The 19,033-nt window shown below is 41.5% G+C and overlaps 2 protein-coding genes across 11 annotated transcripts in view; one reads left to right on the forward strand and one right to left on the reverse strand.

The window, feature by feature from the left end:
- Positions 1-6,703, forward strand: part of LOC129826163 (protein GUCD1-like) — an 8,060-nt gene extending 1,357 nt beyond the window's left edge. The window contains exons 1-6 of one of the 10 annotated variants that reach the window (XM_055886550.1): positions 2,385-2,768; positions 3,135-3,255; positions 3,362-3,527; positions 3,979-4,088; positions 4,208-4,449; positions 4,757-6,703. In XM_055886550.1, the coding sequence (XP_055742525.1) occupies positions 2,762-2,768; positions 3,135-3,255; positions 3,362-3,527; positions 3,979-4,088; positions 4,208-4,449; positions 4,757-4,848 (738 nt within the window). In that variant the 5' untranslated portion in view covers positions 2,385-2,761 and the 3' untranslated portion in view covers positions 4,849-6,703. Of the gene's footprint in view, positions 1-2,384; positions 2,769-3,134; positions 3,256-3,361; positions 3,528-3,978; positions 4,089-4,207 lie in introns of those variants that run through there. The other 9 variants (XM_055886554.1, XM_055886553.1, XM_055886556.1 and 6 more) reach the window with 9 other exon arrangements.
- Positions 6,431-17,432, reverse strand: upb1 (ureidopropionase, beta). Its single transcript, XM_055886546.1, has 9 exons — positions 17,160-17,432; positions 15,518-15,689; positions 15,225-15,312; positions 14,486-14,580; positions 12,147-12,305; positions 9,526-9,777; positions 9,214-9,256; positions 7,083-7,237; positions 6,431-6,927 (listed from the first exon to the last, which is right to left on the reverse strand). The coding sequence occupies exons 1-9, from the start codon at positions 17,261-17,263 to the stop codon at positions 6,844-6,846; spliced, it is 1,152 nt and encodes a 383-aa protein (XP_055742521.1). The 5' UTR covers positions 17,264-17,432; the 3' UTR covers positions 6,431-6,843.
- Between the last annotated feature and the right edge of the window lie 1,601 nt (positions 17,433-19,033).

Here is a 19,033-nt window from a genome sequence, read left to right on the forward strand (position 1 = left end):
TCCTGTACATTGTGTCACAGTAAAACAGAAAAAGGGGGGGGGGGGGGATTCATTCTACTCAGGAGAATTTATACTGTCTAAATCCATAGAGCTCATAACCCAAGGAGCACCGCTGCTCATTATGCGGCCCTTAAAGAGTGGCGCATCAGCTGAATTGCAGTATGTTTCTCATATTGGACGTACATATTGCACCTTACATAATTATGTGTACAAAACGGATTAGTTTGAACAAAAAGCTATGTCATAGGAAGTGTTGCTGGGCTTTTACTTTGGTCAGACAGCTTAATGTGGGGTGCAGGGAGACTATATGGTACAAATATTGCATTTTAGAGGAAAAACTAGTGATTGTTTGTGTCCATAAAACCAGGGTCCAGTCTATCACTTTAATTCTCTGCTGACTGACTAATTCCAGACTATATCTTAATTACAAAACAATAAATGTATTGTTTTAGCGTACTCCACTGAGTGTACAAAACATTAGGAACACCTCTCTAATATTGAGTTGCACCCCTTTTGCCCTCAGAAAAGCCTCAATTCGTTGGGGCATGGACTCTACAAGGTGTCGAAAGCGTTCCACAGGGATTGCTGGTCCATGTTGACTCCAATGCTTCCCACAGTTATGTCGAGTTGTCTGGATGTCCTTTGGGTGGTGGACCATCCTTGATACACAGAGGAAACTGTTGAGCGTGAAAAACCCAACCCAGCAATTCTTGACACACTCAAACTGCTGCTCCTGGCACCTACTACCATACCCCGTTCAAAGGTACTTTTGTCTTGCCTATTCACCCTCTGAACAGCACACATACACAATCCATGTCTCAATTGTCTCAAGCCTTAAAAATCCTTCTTCAACCTGTCTCCTCCCGTTCATCTACAGTGATTGAATTGAATTTAAGAAGTGACATCAATAAAGGATCATAGCTTACACCTGGTCAGTCTATGTCATGGAAAGAGCAGGTGGTCCTAATGTTTTGTACACTCAGTGTATACTCTTGGCTTGCCCTAAAATGGAGGTGCCAAATTCCGACTATTAGCAGCTGATTAGGTGAGAAGCTAACTATGTTTTTTTGAGGCAGTTTCCTAATAAGATCATGATGCTACAGGTTAGTATCTCCCCAATCATCATGCAGATTTTTTTTAAATGAGGTGGAAACAATGTTGACTCAACCAGTTTGTGCCCAGTGGGCTGACTCAGCCCATGAGATGAAGAGGATCTTGCATATAATTTGAAACTTATTTTTTACTGTTGATTATCAATTTCACGAAAGTATTGGATTAATTAACTTCATTGTGAATAAAGTATGCTTTTTTGAGAAAATTGCATCTCTCTTCACTTTTTTAATAAACGTATTGTTTGTTTGTAGAATGAGCAGCGAAACCCCCCGGAGTGTAAACTGTGAATTTTTAAACTAGAGATGCTCCTGAGTAGAATGGACCCCAATTTCATGCAAAACAGTGTACAGAAAATTGTATATGGTGTAATATGTATGTCCAATATGAAAAAGTATTGTATTTAAGCTGATTTGGCATTCTTTAAGGGCTCCACAATGAGCAGCGAAACTCCTCTGGGTGTAAACTAATGGTTTCTAGTGTACACAGACAGTTCTGTTCAGCTAGCTAGTAGGCTAACTAGCTATATTGTTATATTCAGAGAAAACTACAAACGAAACACCACTGTGAAGTATGCAAGAATAACTAAGTTCTTCCGGGTCAAGTATTTTTAGACTCTTCAGCATAACAGTTCCGTTCTGTATGCTTTGTAAATGAATAATTAGGCTAAAACGATGGAAAATGTGCACAAGTATTTATAAATGTTATACTAGTTAAGATATAAATAATAATTAAAGTATTTAAATGAGATATTATGTGTTTTATTTCTTTCTTATTTTTTCAAGACTGTCAACAATGTTTATTTTTTTGTATGTACTCTTGTAATTTATTGCACCATACACAATTTCTGTACGTTGTGTTGCAGTATAAGGGGGGTCTATTTTACTCAGGAGAACTGAGTAAAATAGATAAAAGAAACATTATATAGAGAAAAGAAACATTAATTTACTTAGTTCTCCTGAGTAAAATAGACCCCCCTTATACTGCAACACAACGTACAGAAATTGTGTATGGCGCAATACATTACAAGAGTACATACAAAAAAATAAACATTGTTGACAGTCTTGAAAAAATAAGAAAGAATTAAAACACATAATATCTCCTTTAAATACTTTAATTATTGTTTATATCATAACTAGTATAACATTTATAGATACTTGTGCATATTTTCCATCGTTTTAGCCTAATTATTCATTTACAAAGCATACAGAACGAAACTGTTATGCTGAAGAGTCTAAAAATCCTTGACCCGGAAGAACTTAGTTATTCTTGCACACTTCACAATGGTGTTTTGTTTGTAGTTGTCTCTGAATATAACCATATAGCTAGTTAGCTTACTAGCTAGCTGAACAGAACTGTCTGTGTACACTAGAAACCATTCCTCAACAGTTCACATACGTCAAAGCTGTAGCTACCACTTTGAAGGATCTAACAGTTAATTTAGTGAGCGAATCGACCATCAAGTCGACCTACCAGATGTAAATAATGCTAACGTTATCTGTTAGGGTAAGCTAATTTCGTTGCTAGCTAGGCAGTCCTAGCCAACACCCTCATGAGGCAATCCAACTCCGGAGGATTAGCTAGCTACCAACTGTAAACAAGTTTGACTAACTTGGGTTTTGCATCTAGCAGCAAAGAACAATCCAACAGAATGTCAGGTAAATGTAGTTATGTTCTAGCTAGAGAGTGGTTTTGAAATGTAGAGTTTGGTAGTTGACCCCACTTAATTTAGCTAACGTTAGTTAGCTAGCCACCAATGTAAACAGTGGAGCAAAAGCACCCCATCCATTTCATGACGTTGTCACATGTGAATAGTACTTGCTTTCTATATCAGGGGTGCTAAAGGAATTTCCAATCCACGAGAAAAACATTAACTAGCTAGCTAGTTTTGTAAACATGATTTGAATTCATTTAGAGAAGCTTGCCAGAACAGCAAGATACAGACAGATTTAGGCCCAGTTGAGACCAGTATCTATGATTGTGTACTTCTTTGTAGCAGCCTCATCATTTCTTGTTTTTGACAGGTGATGCCATTCTGCTGAATGTACCTGTCATTCGGCAGCTGTACCACTGTGACTGTGGATTAGCCTGCGCAAGAATGGTTTTGAAGTACGGGAACATTTCATCATATACTTTACATACACGGTACACAGACTTGCATGTGTCGGCATTTTAACCACAGTAGATACAGCAAATTGTGACTCTGAAGACCTCATCATGCAAGTGTCACTTTTTGTCCATGATTTGGCAGGTACCTCCACCCTGTAAGTGATGAGGAGTTTCAGGGTGCTTGCTGGGAGCTGAAGCTGACAGAGAGTGTGTGTACAATTGACTTGGCCTACCTCATGTGCCAGCTGGGGGTCAGGTACCGCTTCTGCACTCAGACACTGGGTGTTGACAAGGGCTTCAAGAATCAGGTAACAAGGAAACACTTTGTAGACCTTTACAAGAAGTACAATAGTTATAATGAATAAGTATATTTCATTGTCATGTACCCATTAAAAGGAGACCATTGCGCTCTTCAGGAAGTTTGGTTGGTGCATAGAACCTGTGAATTCACACTCAAAAAGATGTTGCATAGCTTTTTTTATTATTTTCATTGCATCAGGGATAATGTACACAGATGTTTCGGCTTTGCAGCATTCTTCAGTGTGTAGAAGAAGGCTGCAAAGCTGAAATGTCCCTGATGAAATTAGTGAAGTAAATAAAACAATTATAAAAATGAAGTAAGCTTTATGCAACATCTTTTTGAGTGCGGACCCATCACACCTTTTTTGATGTAGCCCACCATAACAAATATCCTTAATTAATTAATTAATTAACCTGAGAGACTTATTATGTGTTTGTGTTTCTTTGATCTTTTTCCAGTCCTTCTACAAAAAGCATTTTGACACTGAGGAAGACAGAGTGAACAAACTCTTCCTTAAGGCTGAGAGCAAGAGTGTCGTGGTGAAACAATGGTTAATTAACTGTGAAAAGTAAAGACAAATTGTTCCAAAATTACCAGCTTGTCTGGTTAGTAATAGTTGTTTTTCAGACCTAGAGAGAGAATAACTAACAGATCCCAACTTTCTCCCTTTTTCAATGTCACCTGTAGCTCTGTGACAATTCAGGAAATCCAGGAACATGTTGACCAGAGCCATGTGGCCATAGTGCTGGTCAACGCTGTGGTTCTGGTGTGTGAACTCTGCACTTCGTCTGTCAAGTACTGCTGTTTCCTGCCTGTGGGCCAGAAGTGCTTCTGCAGGAAGCCAGAATACCAGGGTCACTTCGTGGTGGTGTGCGGCTTCAACCGGAGCAGCGGCTGCATCTTCTACAACAACCCTGCCTACTCAGACCGTGAGTGGTCCCTCTACACATCTCCAACTGTAAACAGGGCCACTGACATATCAGACCCATATATCATTATGTATAAGTGTGGAATAAATCGCATTGTATTTTTGGGCATTGAAGTTCTACATTTAAATGCTTCTTAATACATTGCACAATAACATTAACACCCACACCTGACCCCTGCATGGTGCATTGCATTAACATGTAACCAGAGGGTGAAAGGTTGACCATGTTCTTGGCAGTAAGCACAGGGAGATTGAGTAAGAGTGAAAATATCACATTGACAGAAAGCCTTTGGGTGTTTTGCTTGCAGGCGTGTGTTGCACCAGCATTAGTAACTTTGAAGAGGCTCGAATGAGCTACGGGACAGATGAGGATATTCTGTTCATCTTCAAGGAGAGCTGATGGTGACGGTGCAGATGACGATGCAGATGGTCTCCACATCATCATAGCGTCCCATCCTCACTATGATGACACAATAGTGGGTCTACAGGTCCCTGAACAGGGACTGCTGGTTCCAGCTCTGGCACAGTGTTGTAGATGGTTCTGGGCTGTCCACTCCAGTGCTAACATGGCTGATTGCTCACAGAACATACAACACCACTCCTACGTCACCACACATAGCCCATGCTAGTCGTCAGTGTCTAAAGGAATAACAGCTGAAGAGATCAACAAAGCAAGTGTGGTTTTTACGTTAGTTGGGGGACAAGCAGATAGATGAAATAGAATAAATTAATTTTGACAGTGTCCCCTTTTGTTTAGTTTTAGTTGATTCTACCAATTGACATTGTGAAATATTTAGCAGTGCATGCCTATAAATCCTATTCCTATTGCTGAGTGGACAAAATGCCAATGACACTAAAGTTGTTTCTAAACTTGGAGACGAGGGCAAAACAATGCACATACAAGGGCTTACGGCAACATGATGCTTTCTTAATGGTTTATTCCGGTGTCATGCTACTTGTCATGCAAGTCTGATGGGCCATGTATAGCTGCTTTCCTCCCCTAAGACTAGCATAGTCTTATTTTATTAATAGTTTGATTTGTATTAATTGTATTTATTAAGGATCCTCATTAGCTGCTCAGCTACTCTTTCGGGGGTCCAGCAACATTAAGGCAGTTATATAACGTTTAAAACAGTACATGACATTACATTTCATAACACTTTACCCAATACATATAGTGTTTCCTCAGTCCACTACCCCACTATCACATATTTACAATACAACATCCATGTGTATGTGTGTGAAGAGTGCGTGTCTTATCATGTGTCTGTGTGTGTGTCTCTTCACAGTCCCCGCTGTTCCATAAGGTGTATTTTTATCTGTTTCTTAAATCTGATTCTACTGCTTGCATCAGTTACCTGATGTGGAATAGAGTTCCATGTAGCCATGGCTCTACATAGTACTGTGCGCCTCCCATAGTCTGTTCTTGACTTGGGGAACGTGAAGAGACCTTTGGCATGTCTGTTTGTTAAACTTAACTTATTATTTAGGATTTTCTAATAACAGGGAATAGAGGGAGAAATTGTTTTTGAAGGACTCTGGTAATTAATGTCCATGAAGTCTGTGTGTTGTACTACGATGGCAAACCCATTTCACAAACTCATTTTCTTTATTCAATAGCCTGTTTATGGAACCACATCTGCCCGGCAGGCTTAGATGTCGGCAATCAGGACATCATGTTCAACCTCAGCCAGCTGCTTTGAACAGACTTTGCTCTTGTTGTGTGCACCAGATAATCAGTTAACTTCGTTTTCATCAGAAGGTCCCTTTTCAGGATTGCACGACATGCCTCGATCTCCAATCTCTTTAAGTTTGAAAAAAGAGAGAATGGAGACAGTGTAAAGTCTGAAATACTCAGTACGGGGTATGGATGCTTTGTAGGTTTTTTTTCACTGTATAACTTAACACTACCGTAAGGTTTTAAAGGAATCCGAACATAAGATGTTTTCTGTTGAAAACCGCAATCAAGTAGAGACAACACATAGAATGACACCTTTATTTCATTCTCATTCAACATTTATTTTTACATTTTGGTATCATGGATGATGTTATTGCACTATGGTATTTGTACCAGCCATAATTATGTATTATTTAATTTATATTTTAACATAAGATATTTTCCCAATCTACTAATTGGGTGGGAAGACAATTTATTCCTGGTTGTGTATTTGTTGTGAGCATGTTAGGTATTAAAATGGCTTTATTTTTTTACAATTCCAATTACGTACTGTAATCAATAAAATAATTTGAGCAAATGGCTGGCTTGATTGGTCTGTTCATACTCTTGATGGCACTAGACATGTCTGCCTCAACAGTGACTTCATGTCCTCATTGAGATACGGTCTACAGTGCAGCACGTCTCCATGTAGAGTCCCCTTCAGGACACATGGATCTTCTACTCCTTGATAATGTTGGGTTTAAAGTCCTGCTTGGTGGCCCTGGTGAGCTCCTCTGCATACTCTCCATACCTCCCAGTCATCTGCAAATAGTTACAGTGCAAACTACTTAATGCAAATGTAATAAACCAGGGTTGTGTTATCGCCTAACTGAAAGCTAGAAAGGTAGACCAGATAGTGATGTCTGTTAGGCAAAAATGCATTTCTGTGAAATAAGGTTCTTATGAAAGTAGTTCACCTTAAAACTCCATTTGTCACTGATTTGCCTGGTCAGGTTGAGGTCCATTTCGGTCACAAGGAGTCCGTCACGGGTTCTGGACAGGCCTGGTGAGCGGCTGCCATCCGGAGCAGCCACGTAGCTTGACCCATAGAAGTACCCGAAATCTTGGTGAGCTATAAAAGGACAAAGACAGGACTCTAGTTGACAATGAGCTTTTCAATAAAACTAGTCTAGGAATCCCAACTGAATGACAGATGGCTCGTGTGGACCTGGTCAGATTTCACCTACGTGTAACAATAGTAGGGCAGGACTGCATGTTCAAACTTACACTTTATACATGGGTAATGAAGTCTTTGGATATGAGTGTGGATATAACGTTCAGAAACATGACACTTGTTGACTTGGCTGCTTTCCCCAGGCCTGTTCTGAGTGTCAACAACAAACAGACACTTTGCTTTGGGGTGTGGCTCATACAGTGAGGACCAAAAGTATTTGGACAGTGGCACATTTGTTGTTTTGGCTCTGTACTCCAGCACTTTGGATGATACAATGAATATGAGGTTAACGTGCAGACTGTCAGCTTTAATTTGAGGGTATTTTCCTCCATATCGGATGAACCGTTTAGAAATTACAGCACTCTTTGTACATAGACTTCCCATTTTAGGGAACCAAAAGTATTTGGGCAAATTCACTTACACCTAGTATACAAAACATTAAGAAAACCGTCTCTTTTCAAGACAGACTGACCAGGTGAATCAGTCTTGATGTCATTTGTTAAATCCACTTCAAATCAGTGTAGATGAAGGGGAGGAGACAGGTTAAAGAAGTATTTCTAAACCTTGAGACAGGAATTGTGTACAGTCTGTGTGCCATTCAGAGGGTGAATGGGCAGGACAAAATATTTAAGTGCCTTTGAACGGGGTATTGTAGTAGGTGCCAGGCGCACCGGTTTGTGTCGAGAACTGCAATGCTGCTGGGTTTTTCACACTCAATAGTTTCCCGTGTGAATCAAGAATGGTCTTAATGGGAAACAGACGCATCACAAATCCTCAACTGGCAGCTTGATTAAATAGTACTAGCAAAACACTAGTCTCAACGGCAATAGTGAAGAGGCGACTCTGGGATGCTGGCCTTCTAGCCAGAGTTGCAAAGAAAAAGCCATATCTCAGAATGGCCAATAAAAAGAAAAGATTAAGATGGGCAAAAGAACAGACACTGGAAAGAGGAACTCTGCCTAGAAGGCCAGCATCCCGGAGTCGCCTCTTCACTGTTGACGTTGAGACTGGTGTTTTGCGGGTACTCTTTAATGAAGCATCCAGTTGAGGACTTGTGAGGCGTCTGTTTCTCAAACTAAACAGTCTAATGTACTTGTCCTCTTGCTCAGTTTTGCCCCCGGGGCCTCCCACTCCTCTTTCTTTTCTGGTTAGGGCCAGTTTGCGCTGTTCTGTGAAGGGAATAGTACACAGCGTTGTACGAGATCTTCAGTTTCTTGGCAACTTATCGCATGGAATAGCCTTAATTTGTCTGAACAAGAATAGACTGATGAGTTTCAGAAGAAAGTTATTTGTTTCTGGCCATTATGAGCCTGTAATCGAACCACAAATGCTGATGCTCCAAATACTCAACTAGTCTAAAAAAGGCCAGTTTTATTGCTCCTTTAATCAGCACAACAGTTTTCAGCTGTGCTAACATAATTGCAAAAGTGTTTTCTAATGATAAATTTGCCTTTTAAAATGATAAACTTGGATTAGCTAACACAACGTACCATTGGAACACAGGAGTGATGGTTGCTGATAATGGGCCTCTGTACGCCAATGAAGATATTCCATAAACAAATGAGGCGTTTCCAGCTACAATAGTCATTAACAACATTAACAATATCTTCACTGTATTTCTGATCATTTTTGATGTTATGTTAATGGTCAAAAAATGTGCCTTTCTTTCAAAAACAAGGACATTTCTACGTGGCCCCAAACTTTTGAGCGGTAGTGTACATCCATGTAAAATTCTTGACAGAAAGATGCATTGGTGAGTTGAAATAGAGATATGCATATGACTATATTTTGTCACAGACAGCATAAGGCAGGAGAGGACAAAGTAGTATGCATGATATTACGCTGTCCTAAAAAAAATACTAAAAGATTCATACCTTTTTTTCCATCCCCAGAGGTGAACTCATTGTTAAAGTGCTCCTACATAAAACAAGAGATATCCTTGTCAGAAAGAGAATCATGATGGCACATACATGATGTTATTTACACCAGCTGTGAAGTCTAGCAATGGCATGTATGGCTATACACAATAGAAGGAATACCAGTATACTGTAGATAATTGTACTATGGAGGCAGTAGGGGGCAGCATAAAATAGATGTTACAATGCCTCTAGGACTTGGCTCAATAATAGGTGGTTGTAATAGAGAAAGATGTGCAACAAAATAATCCTGTCTTTGGTGGTACTTACTGTCCCAACACGGTTGATTCCACAGGTGAAGCAGTGGTTTGCTATAGCTGCATTCCTAGCCTCAATTGACCACATGGGCTCACTGAGTCCTCCAACAGTTGCAGAGGGGTTGAAGATGATCTCTGCTCCATTCATGCTGTACATGAACCAGTTGAGAGGGTGATGGCGCCCATAGCAGATGTTCACAGCAATCTTTCCAAACTGGGTCTGAAACACTTTGTGGCCAGTGTTTCCCTCCATGTAATATGTGGACTGAGTTAGGGAGGGAAGAAAAATATGTCAAAGCAAAAGTCTGTGCATATCTGCATCGAGTACAGTATATCTTCCTTAAAAACATGTAAGAGGTGAGCATAACAAGGTTACATGTAAGGAAGTATAGAAAAAAAAGACAAAAATTAAAGAAGGTTCAAATAAGTTCTCATAGAAATACAGTAGACCTGTAGAGGTTAAGGAAATTGTTGATACTGTAGATGTCAGTGTAGGACAATAAACATGAGCAATGAACATGTCATACATGCCATGTCATCTGCATGAATATGCAGAATCCATTGACCTGTAAATAGGTTTAGTGGATGACATGACTTATTGAAAATTGCCCGAAATGAGCATGCACCAATGTCTTCCTAGAAACACCATTGTGGGAGCTGGACATTAGGATTTACTGTTTGATAAACAAATAGGACACTATTCGATTAATATGTACATGGTGATCTGCTCAGGACACTTACAGTGCATTCGGAAAGTATTCAGACCCATTGACTTTTTCCACATTTTGTTATGTTACAGCCTTACTCTAAAATGGATTAAATAAAATAGAAATCCTCAGCAATCTACACCCCATAATGAAAAGAAAACAGGTTTTTAGAATTTTTTGCCCCCAAAAAACTGAAATACCTTATTTACATAAGTATTCAGACCCTTTGCTATGAGACTCGAAATTGAGCTCAGGTGCATCCTGTTTGCGTTGATCATCCTTGAGATGTTTCTACAACTTCACTGGAGTCCACCTGTGGTAAATTCAATTTATTGGACATGATTTGAAAAGGCACACATCTGTCTATATAAGGTCTCACAGTTGACAGTGCATGTCAGAGCAAAAACCAAGCCATGAGGTCACAGTAATTGTTCATAGAGCGCAGAGACAGGATTGTGTCGAGGCACAGATCTGGGGAAGGGTAGCAAAAAATGTCTGCAGTATTGAAGGTCCCCAAGAACACAGTGGCCTCCAACATTCTTAAATGGAAAAGTTTGGAACCACCAAAATTCTTCCTAGAGCAGGCCGCCCGGCCAAACTGAGCAATCAGGGTAGAAGGGTCTTTGTTAGGGAGGTGACCAAGATCCTGATGGTCACTCTGACAGAGCTCTAGAGTTCTTCTGTGGAGATGGGAGAACCTTCCAGAAGGACAACTATCTCTGCAGCACTCCATCAATCAGGCCTTTACGGTAGAGTGGCCAGAAGGAAGCCACTCCTCAGTAATAGGCACATGACAGCCCGCTTGGAGTTTGCCAAAAGGCCTCTAAAGACTCTCAGACCATGAAAAACAAGATTCTCTGGTCTGATGAAACCAAAATTGAACTCTTTGGCTTGAATGCCAAATGTCAAGTCTGGAGGAAACTTGGCACAATCCCTACAATGAAGCATGGTGTTGGCAGCATCATGCTGTGGGGATGTTTTCCAGAGGAAGAGACTGGGAGACTAGTCAGGATCAAGGGAAAGATGAACGGAGCAAAGTACAGAGAGATCCTTGATGAAAAACTGCTCCAAAACGCTCAGGACCTCAGACTGGGGCGAAGGTTCACCTTCCAACAGGAAAACAACCCTAAGCACACAGCCAAGACAACGCAGGAGTGACTTTCAGTCTCTGGATGTTCTTGGGTGGCCCAGCCAGAACCCAGACTTGAACCCGAGCGAACATCTCTGGAGAGACCTGAAAATAGCTCTGCAGCAACACTCCCCATCCAACCTGACAGAGCTTGAAAGGATCTGCAGAGAGGAATGGGAGAAACTCCCTAAATACAGGTGTGCCAAGCTTGTAGCATCATACCGGTGAAGACTCGAGGCTGTAATCGCTGCCAAAGGTGCTTCAACAAAGTACTGAGTAAAGGGTATGTTTTTGCTTTGTCATTAGAGGGTATTGTGTGTAGATTGATGAGGGGAAAAAACTATTAGCAATTTTAGAATAAGGCTGTAACGTAACAAAATGTGGAAAAAGTCAAGGGTTCTGAATATTTTCCGAAGGCACTGTACATGTACATAACCTTTCAGACATAGAAAGCTCAGCATGTACTGCACGGCAAGTATGGCAGTAAAGTAAGGTAGGAGGTGTGCTGTCCACACATGCAAGAACCCTCTCTGAACCCTGTAATTTAACTAGTGCCAGTGTGCTTTCACTGTTCAATTCCTTGAGGCTCACTGGAAAACCATATTCTGTGAAAGAAGGCACCAGTTTTGTGGACAGAGGCACAGACCACCATGGGAAGGATACATAGTGCCAGCTGTGAGACATACAGTACTGTATACTGGGTGTTTTGGCACTTTGTGACAAATTGGGCTGTATACATACAATTGTTTATTGATTGTTTGATCGCTGATTAAAAAAAAGATTGATTACTGTACTGACCTCGTTGAAGTCTCCCACTCGGGGAATGTGATTCTTCCTGGTTTTACCCAACACGCTGCCCGAGTTAGAGACCACTACTGCCGTGTTCCACAGAACGTTGTGTACCTCCTCTCGCTCCAAAATGGGCGATATCACTACCATATTGTATTTCTTTGCCAGCTAAAGACAAACAAGAGCAGTTTTAGACATGGGTCATCATACAAAGACACAAGGCTGGAATTGCCCATCTTTATCAGCACACATACAGTATGTGTACATACAGGGATGTATTGTGGACAACAGCGCACAGCTACGTGCTGGAATGCTCATCTCAGATGGGAGCTGATGTTTTTTGACATGTTTTAGTCCCCAAGCTGAGCATGAATTCCCACTGCAAACATGTATTATTCAATATTATTACCTTGCGAACTAACCTACAGTACAATCACTCTGTTTCTTAAAACAGTATACATTCAACAATTAGGCCTATATACACTGCTCAAAAAAATAAAGGGAACACTTAAACAACACAATGTAACTCCAAGACAATCACACTTCTGTGAAATCAAACTGTCCACTTAGGAAGAAACACTGATTGACAATAAATTTCACATGCTGTTGTGCAAATGGAATAGACAAAAGGTGGAAATTATAGGCAATTAGCAAGACACCCCCCAAAAAAGGAGTGATTCTGCAGGTGGTGACCACAGACCACTTCTCATTCCTATGCTTCCTGGCTGATGTTCTGGTCACTTTTGAATGCTGGCGGTGCTCTCACTCTAGTGGTAGCATGAGACGGAGTCTACAACCCACACAAGTGGCTCAGGTAGTGCAGCTCATCCAGGATGGCACATCAATGCGAGCTGTGGCAAGAAGGTTTGCTGTGTCTGTCAGCGTAGTGTCCAGAGCATGGAGGCGCTACCAGGAGACAGGCCAGTACATCAGGAGACGTGGAGGAGGCCGTAGGAGGGCAACAACCCAGCAGCAGGACCGCTACCTCCGCCTTTGTGCAAGGAGGAGCACTGCCAGAGCCCTGCAAAATGACCTCCAGCAGGCCACAAATGTGCATGTGTCAGCATATGGTCTCACAATGGCTCTTAGGATCTCATCTCGGTACCTAATGGCAGTCAGGCTACCTCTGGCGAGCACATGGAGGGCTGTGCGGCCCCACAAAGAAATGCCACCCCACACCATGACTGACCCACCGCCAAACCGGTCATGCTGGAGGATGTTGCAGGCAGCAGAACGTTCTCCACGGCGTCTCCAGACTCTGTCACGTCTGTCACATGTGCTCATGTGCTCAGTGTGAACCTGCTTTCATCTGTGAAGAGCACAGGGCCCCAGTGGCGAATTTGCCAATCTTGGTGTTCTCTGGCAAATGCCAAACGTCCTGCACGGTGTTGGGCTGTAAGCACAACCCCCACCTGTGGACGTCGGGCCCTCATACCACCCTCATGGAGTCTGTTTCTGACCGTTTGAGCAGACACATGCACATTTGTGGCCTGCTGGAGGTCATTTTGCAGGGCTCTGGCAGTGCTCCTCCTTGCACAAAGGCGGAGGTAGCGGTCCTGATGCTGGGTTGTTGCCCTCCTACGGCCTCCTCCACGTCTCCTGATGTACTGGCCTGTCTCCTGGTAGCGCCTCCATGCTCTGGACACTACGCTGACAGACACAGCAAACCTTCTTGCCACAGCTCGCATTGATGTGCCATCCTGGATGAGCTGCACTACCTGAGCCACTTGTGTGGGTTGTAGACTCCGTCTCATGCTACCACTAGAGTGAGAGCACCGCCAGCATTCAAAAGTGACCAAAACATCAGCCAGAAAGCATAGGAACTGAGAAGTGGTCTGTGTTCACCACCTGCAGAATCACTCCTTTATTGGGGGTGTCTTGCTAATTGCCTATAATTTCCACCTTTTGTCTATTCCATTTGCACAACAGCATGTGAAATTTATTGTCAATCAGTGTTGCTTACTAAGTGGACAGTTTGATTTCACAGAAGTGTGATTGACTTGGAGTTACATTGTGTTGTTTAAGTGTTCCCTTTATTTTTTTGAGCAGTGTAAATAAATGTTGTAGAATGTGCCTTGTAATGAATCATAATGGAACATTATTTCACATGCTAAATAATACACTAAGGAGCAATGCCAATCTCCAATCTATGCAATGACATTATTAAACTGTTTCATATTTGTTAGTTGCTGTAAAAGGAATTTGTAAAACTTCAGTATAGTTGTGCATACTTACTAACCATACTATTAAATGGCTACTACTCTGACTGTTCTCAGAGTACGAGTCACTAGCAGTATTGCATTAGACATGGTACATTCCTGTACTCTGGATGACCCCTGACCTCTCACCTCTTGGCAGAAGCGGGTAGTGTATCCTTCTTCTGCAGACTCAGCAAATTCTGTCCACGGTTCTTTCTCCCGGGTACAGAAAGCAAAGGGCATAGCTGTGGTGGGGAACAAAGCAGGATCATCTCTAAAAACTCAAGGCAGTAAGAGTAAGGCAAGAGAGCAGTTAAACATCACTTTGGGTGCATATCATAAGTACATCTCTCAGAGGACAGAAAATATGCTCAAACTATTTGTCACATGATCCTTCTTTACACCATGAGAAGCATTTTGGTGCAAACTTCTGTGTACGCTTATCAATGCCGTAAATAGTTGTGGGAATGGGGGTCACCTCCCTTGCGGGACACTTTGGGGTGAGTTTAGTATGTTTCTATACTGGGAGACTCTAAGGAACCAGAGTAATGCACTCCTCATTCACAACACATCAACATGCCATTTAGGAGCCAAAACAAATAAGACAACAGACTGTTTGGTGTGCTGCTGACGTCCCTATGACCAATTAAGGACAAATGAACCTACTGCCGTATACCCAGATCCTATCACCTTGGCTAATCCAATATCACCTTGTTATAATTCCAAATTTCTACAGATACTGTAAAGTGAACAAGCACAATATGTATCCTATTTAAGGTGGAATTACCGTATTCTCTGTAACAAATTGCACAAAGAAAAGTTTTGGGAAAGCATTGATAAGCTCTAATAGACTACCCCAGTAAGACCGAGATTTAGTTATGTCACTCACTCCAGGCCTCCTGAAAGCAGACAATGTTGACCCCACACATGGCTGCCACATCCACCATCTCACCAATCCTTTTGTGGAGCGCTGTGATCTGGGCAGAGGGATAAACACAGGGATCAGTCACCAAGCCTCATGCATCTTCTCAACACTGCTCATAGCAAGGACTTGAAAGTGCAATTGTAACTTCACATGCATATATAATGAGAAGGAAGAGAGAAAGCCATAGCTTTAAACAATATTGTAGTAGGCTTTGGTTGGTAAAATAAATGGAATCCAAGTAGTCATTCTTCTCTAACCTGATCCAGGACAGGGGCATCAGTGGGCAGGACGATGCGGTTTTGAATGAGGCCCACCCGGACAGTTCTCGGGGTCCTGAGCTGCTCCATGGAAGCTTCAAACATGTACCCCTGAAGCTCAAAGTCCCACGCCAAAGCTGCCTCCACTGCACATGCTGGTAGAACCAACTTCCTGCAAGAGATTGTCAAATGTGCTGTAAACCTTTTAGTTTCAAGGAGGAAATAACTCAATATGTGGAGGGCCAGAAGGTCAGATAACCCTAATTACCCAGACAAAAATGACTTCATTGACTCTCATCTGGGTTCACAGACCGTCAGCAACAAATGTATTGCTAGTAAAACCTACAAACAAGTGCATTTTTGTGTGATTGTATTAACAGTTGGCTAACTAACAAAATACCAAAACATTGTTTTTGATTTAACTATCCCTTTAATTTGGCCACCGCTGCCAGGGTGCACCAACCATATACTTAAGACTGAGGATTACCCAGTGAAAGGCTCAATACTGCCCCCATCTACAGGCACAAATATGACAGAGGTTGAAAGGACACTGACTGGTCAAAGTCCACTTGATTGTAAATAATTTACTCACTATGCAGAACATCATAGTGAAAAGGAATGATTGGATAGGAAAAATAAAGACAGCAATATTTTCCTATATGTTTCACTTTATAGTAGCAGTGTCAAAATGTGGCCATACATACTGTCCAAGTAGTTATGAAACTTGATCTATTTTCTCTGTTAGCCTACTAGCCAGCAGATCTGACCCGCTTGCTTACAGCTGCACTAGGGTTGGACAGGCTTCCACTGTAGATTAAGACGCCATAGGAGCCAGTGCGAGATATGAGATATGGCTCGGAAAACATACCTCATTCCAGGGATGAGAAATGCGTTGCACTCAAGGATTTATATATAGACTAGATGACTGATAGGTGGTGCTGTGTTGAAGCCACCGTGCCTCCATCTTGGCACCCCAACCATTGTAAAAAAATGTTTTGGACGCTATAGAAATGCATTTATTAATGTCTCTATTTGTTTTGTATTATATATGTATTATTTTAAAGACACTTTAATGTATGCTTTTAAAATATATTATGTGATCTAAACATACAAAATAAAAACATTAAAATATATATATACATTTCCTTTAAAGTAGATTTTTTTTTAGATTACTAATGTTACTGTCCCAACTACAATAAATAAATACTTAAATACATGTCAATTTAATTTAAATACTGTAAAATTCCATTCATTCCTATGGAGGACTTCTCCTACTGGGGAGTGTCACAAAGGAGCTGATTGGCTGACACTGCCATTCCAAAAAGACTGCTTTGGTTTCTGCTACCTAGCATGAGGACGAAAAGGAAAGTTTTCCGGAAAGAAATAGCAGTCGTTCAATCTTTTCGATGTAACAGTTTGGATAAGTTGACAATTCAGAGTACACCGTTTTTCTCATCACTGGATTGAGGTACGTTTTCTGAGCCATATCTCGTGCCGGCTCCATGTTGTCTTAATCTATACAGGAATCCTGTCTGACCCTAGTGCAGCTATAAGCAAGCGGGTCGAATCTGCTGGCTAGTAACTTACAGACAGGATTTTTAAACCCTGATAATGTTGCGTGCAGAATTCGACAACAACTCACTTGGTTTCTTTTCCAAACAAGATTCGTTTAACTTCTTTCAGTTCCTCATCTGGAATATGTTTCTCCAATATCTTCTCCAGAGATTCAAACTCAGACCCCGACATTTTGAGGCTCCTTCTGTATACTGTCCAAGCCTTGTGCGTGTGTTTGTGAATCCGATAGCCTAGTAAATCCACCCCTTCGACTATTGGGCAAAATCTACATAGTTAATTTTGCTGCGGTTATGCAACCAGCCGGATTCCATCACATTTCTCAAGGTCAAATGTCATGCTCAGCACTACAGGAAGTACGCTTTTGACAGGTCTCAGGTGTAGTATCGGACTAGGGTAGGTCTACTGTGTCAACAGAAGTACTGAACAAAAATATAAACACAACATGAAACAATTTCAAAGATTTTATTGAATTACAGTTTATGTAAGGAAATCAGTCAAGTGAAATAAATTCATTAGGCCCTAATCTATGGATCACATGACTGGGAATACAGATACATATTGTAACGGCCCTGGGTTTATACGCGCGGATATCGATATTGACTCTGCCGCTTGAGCATGCTTTTGGGACACACGGATAGCGCGCTGGACTTCGGGCTAGAAGATCGAGGGTTCGAAGCCTGCTCCCTGCCTTTTTCATTACAATATGTTGGTCAGAGATACATTTTTTTTAAACGTAGGGGCGTGGAGCAGAAAACCAGTCAGTATCTGGTGACCACCATTTGCCTCATGCAGCGCGACATATCTATTTCACGTAGAGTCGATCAAGCTGTTGATTGTGGCCAGTTGACCAACGCCTCTTCAATGGCTGTGCGAAGTTGCTGAATATCAAATCCAAATCAAATTGTATTGGTCACATGCGACGTATTGGTCACATTACTAAACAAACAAAAGTGTGTGTATATATATATATATACATATAAACAATAATGAGGCTATACAGGGGGTACTGGTACGGAGTCAATGTGCGGGAGTACAGGTCAGTCGAGGTAATTTGTACATGTAGGTTGGGGAAAGTGACTATGCATAGATAATAAACAGCGAGTAGCAGCAGTGTAAAAAGGGGAATAGTCAATGCAAATAGTCTAGGTGGAGATTTGATTAATTGTTCAGCAGTCATGGCTTGGGGGTAGAAACTGTTATTAATGAGCCTTTTTGACCTAGATATTGGAGGGGACTGGAACACGCTGTCTTACACGTCAACACAGAGCTTCCCAAACATACTCAAGGGGTGACATGTCTGGTGAGTATGCAGGCCATGGAAGAACTGGGACATTTTAAAATTCCACGAATTGTGTACAGATCCTTGCAACATGGGGCCGTGCATTATCATGCTGAAACATGAAGTGATGGCAGCGGATGAATGTCACAACAATGGGCTCATCATGGTATCTCTATGCATTCAAATTGCCATAGATAAAATGCAATTGTGTTCGTTGTCTGTAGCTTATGCCTGCCCATACCATAACCCCACCGCCAGCATGGGGCACTCTGTTCACAACGTTGACATCAGTAAACCGCTCGCCCACACAACGCCATACACGTACGTGGTCTGTGGTTGTGAGGCTGGTTGGACATACTGCTAAATTCTCTAAATTGGTGGCTTATGGTACAGATATGAACATTAAATTATCTGGCAACAGCTCTGGTGGGCATTCCTGTAGTCAGCATGCCAATTGCACTCTCCTTCAAAACTTTAGACATCTGTTGCATTGTGACGTGTGACAAAACTGTACATTTTAGTGGTATTTTAATGTCCCCAGCACAAGGTGCACCTGTGTAATGATTAAACTGCTTAATCATCAGCTTCTTGATATGCCACGCCTTTCTGGTTATAAGCGTTTTGTGCATATGGGACATTTCTGGGATCTTTTATTTCAACTC

This window comes from Salvelinus fontinalis, chromosome 28 (assembly GCF_029448725.1).
Source record: "Salvelinus fontinalis isolate EN_2023a chromosome 28, ASM2944872v1, whole genome shotgun sequence".
NCBI classification, from domain to species: Eukaryota; Metazoa; Chordata; class Actinopteri; order Salmoniformes; family Salmonidae; genus Salvelinus; species Salvelinus fontinalis.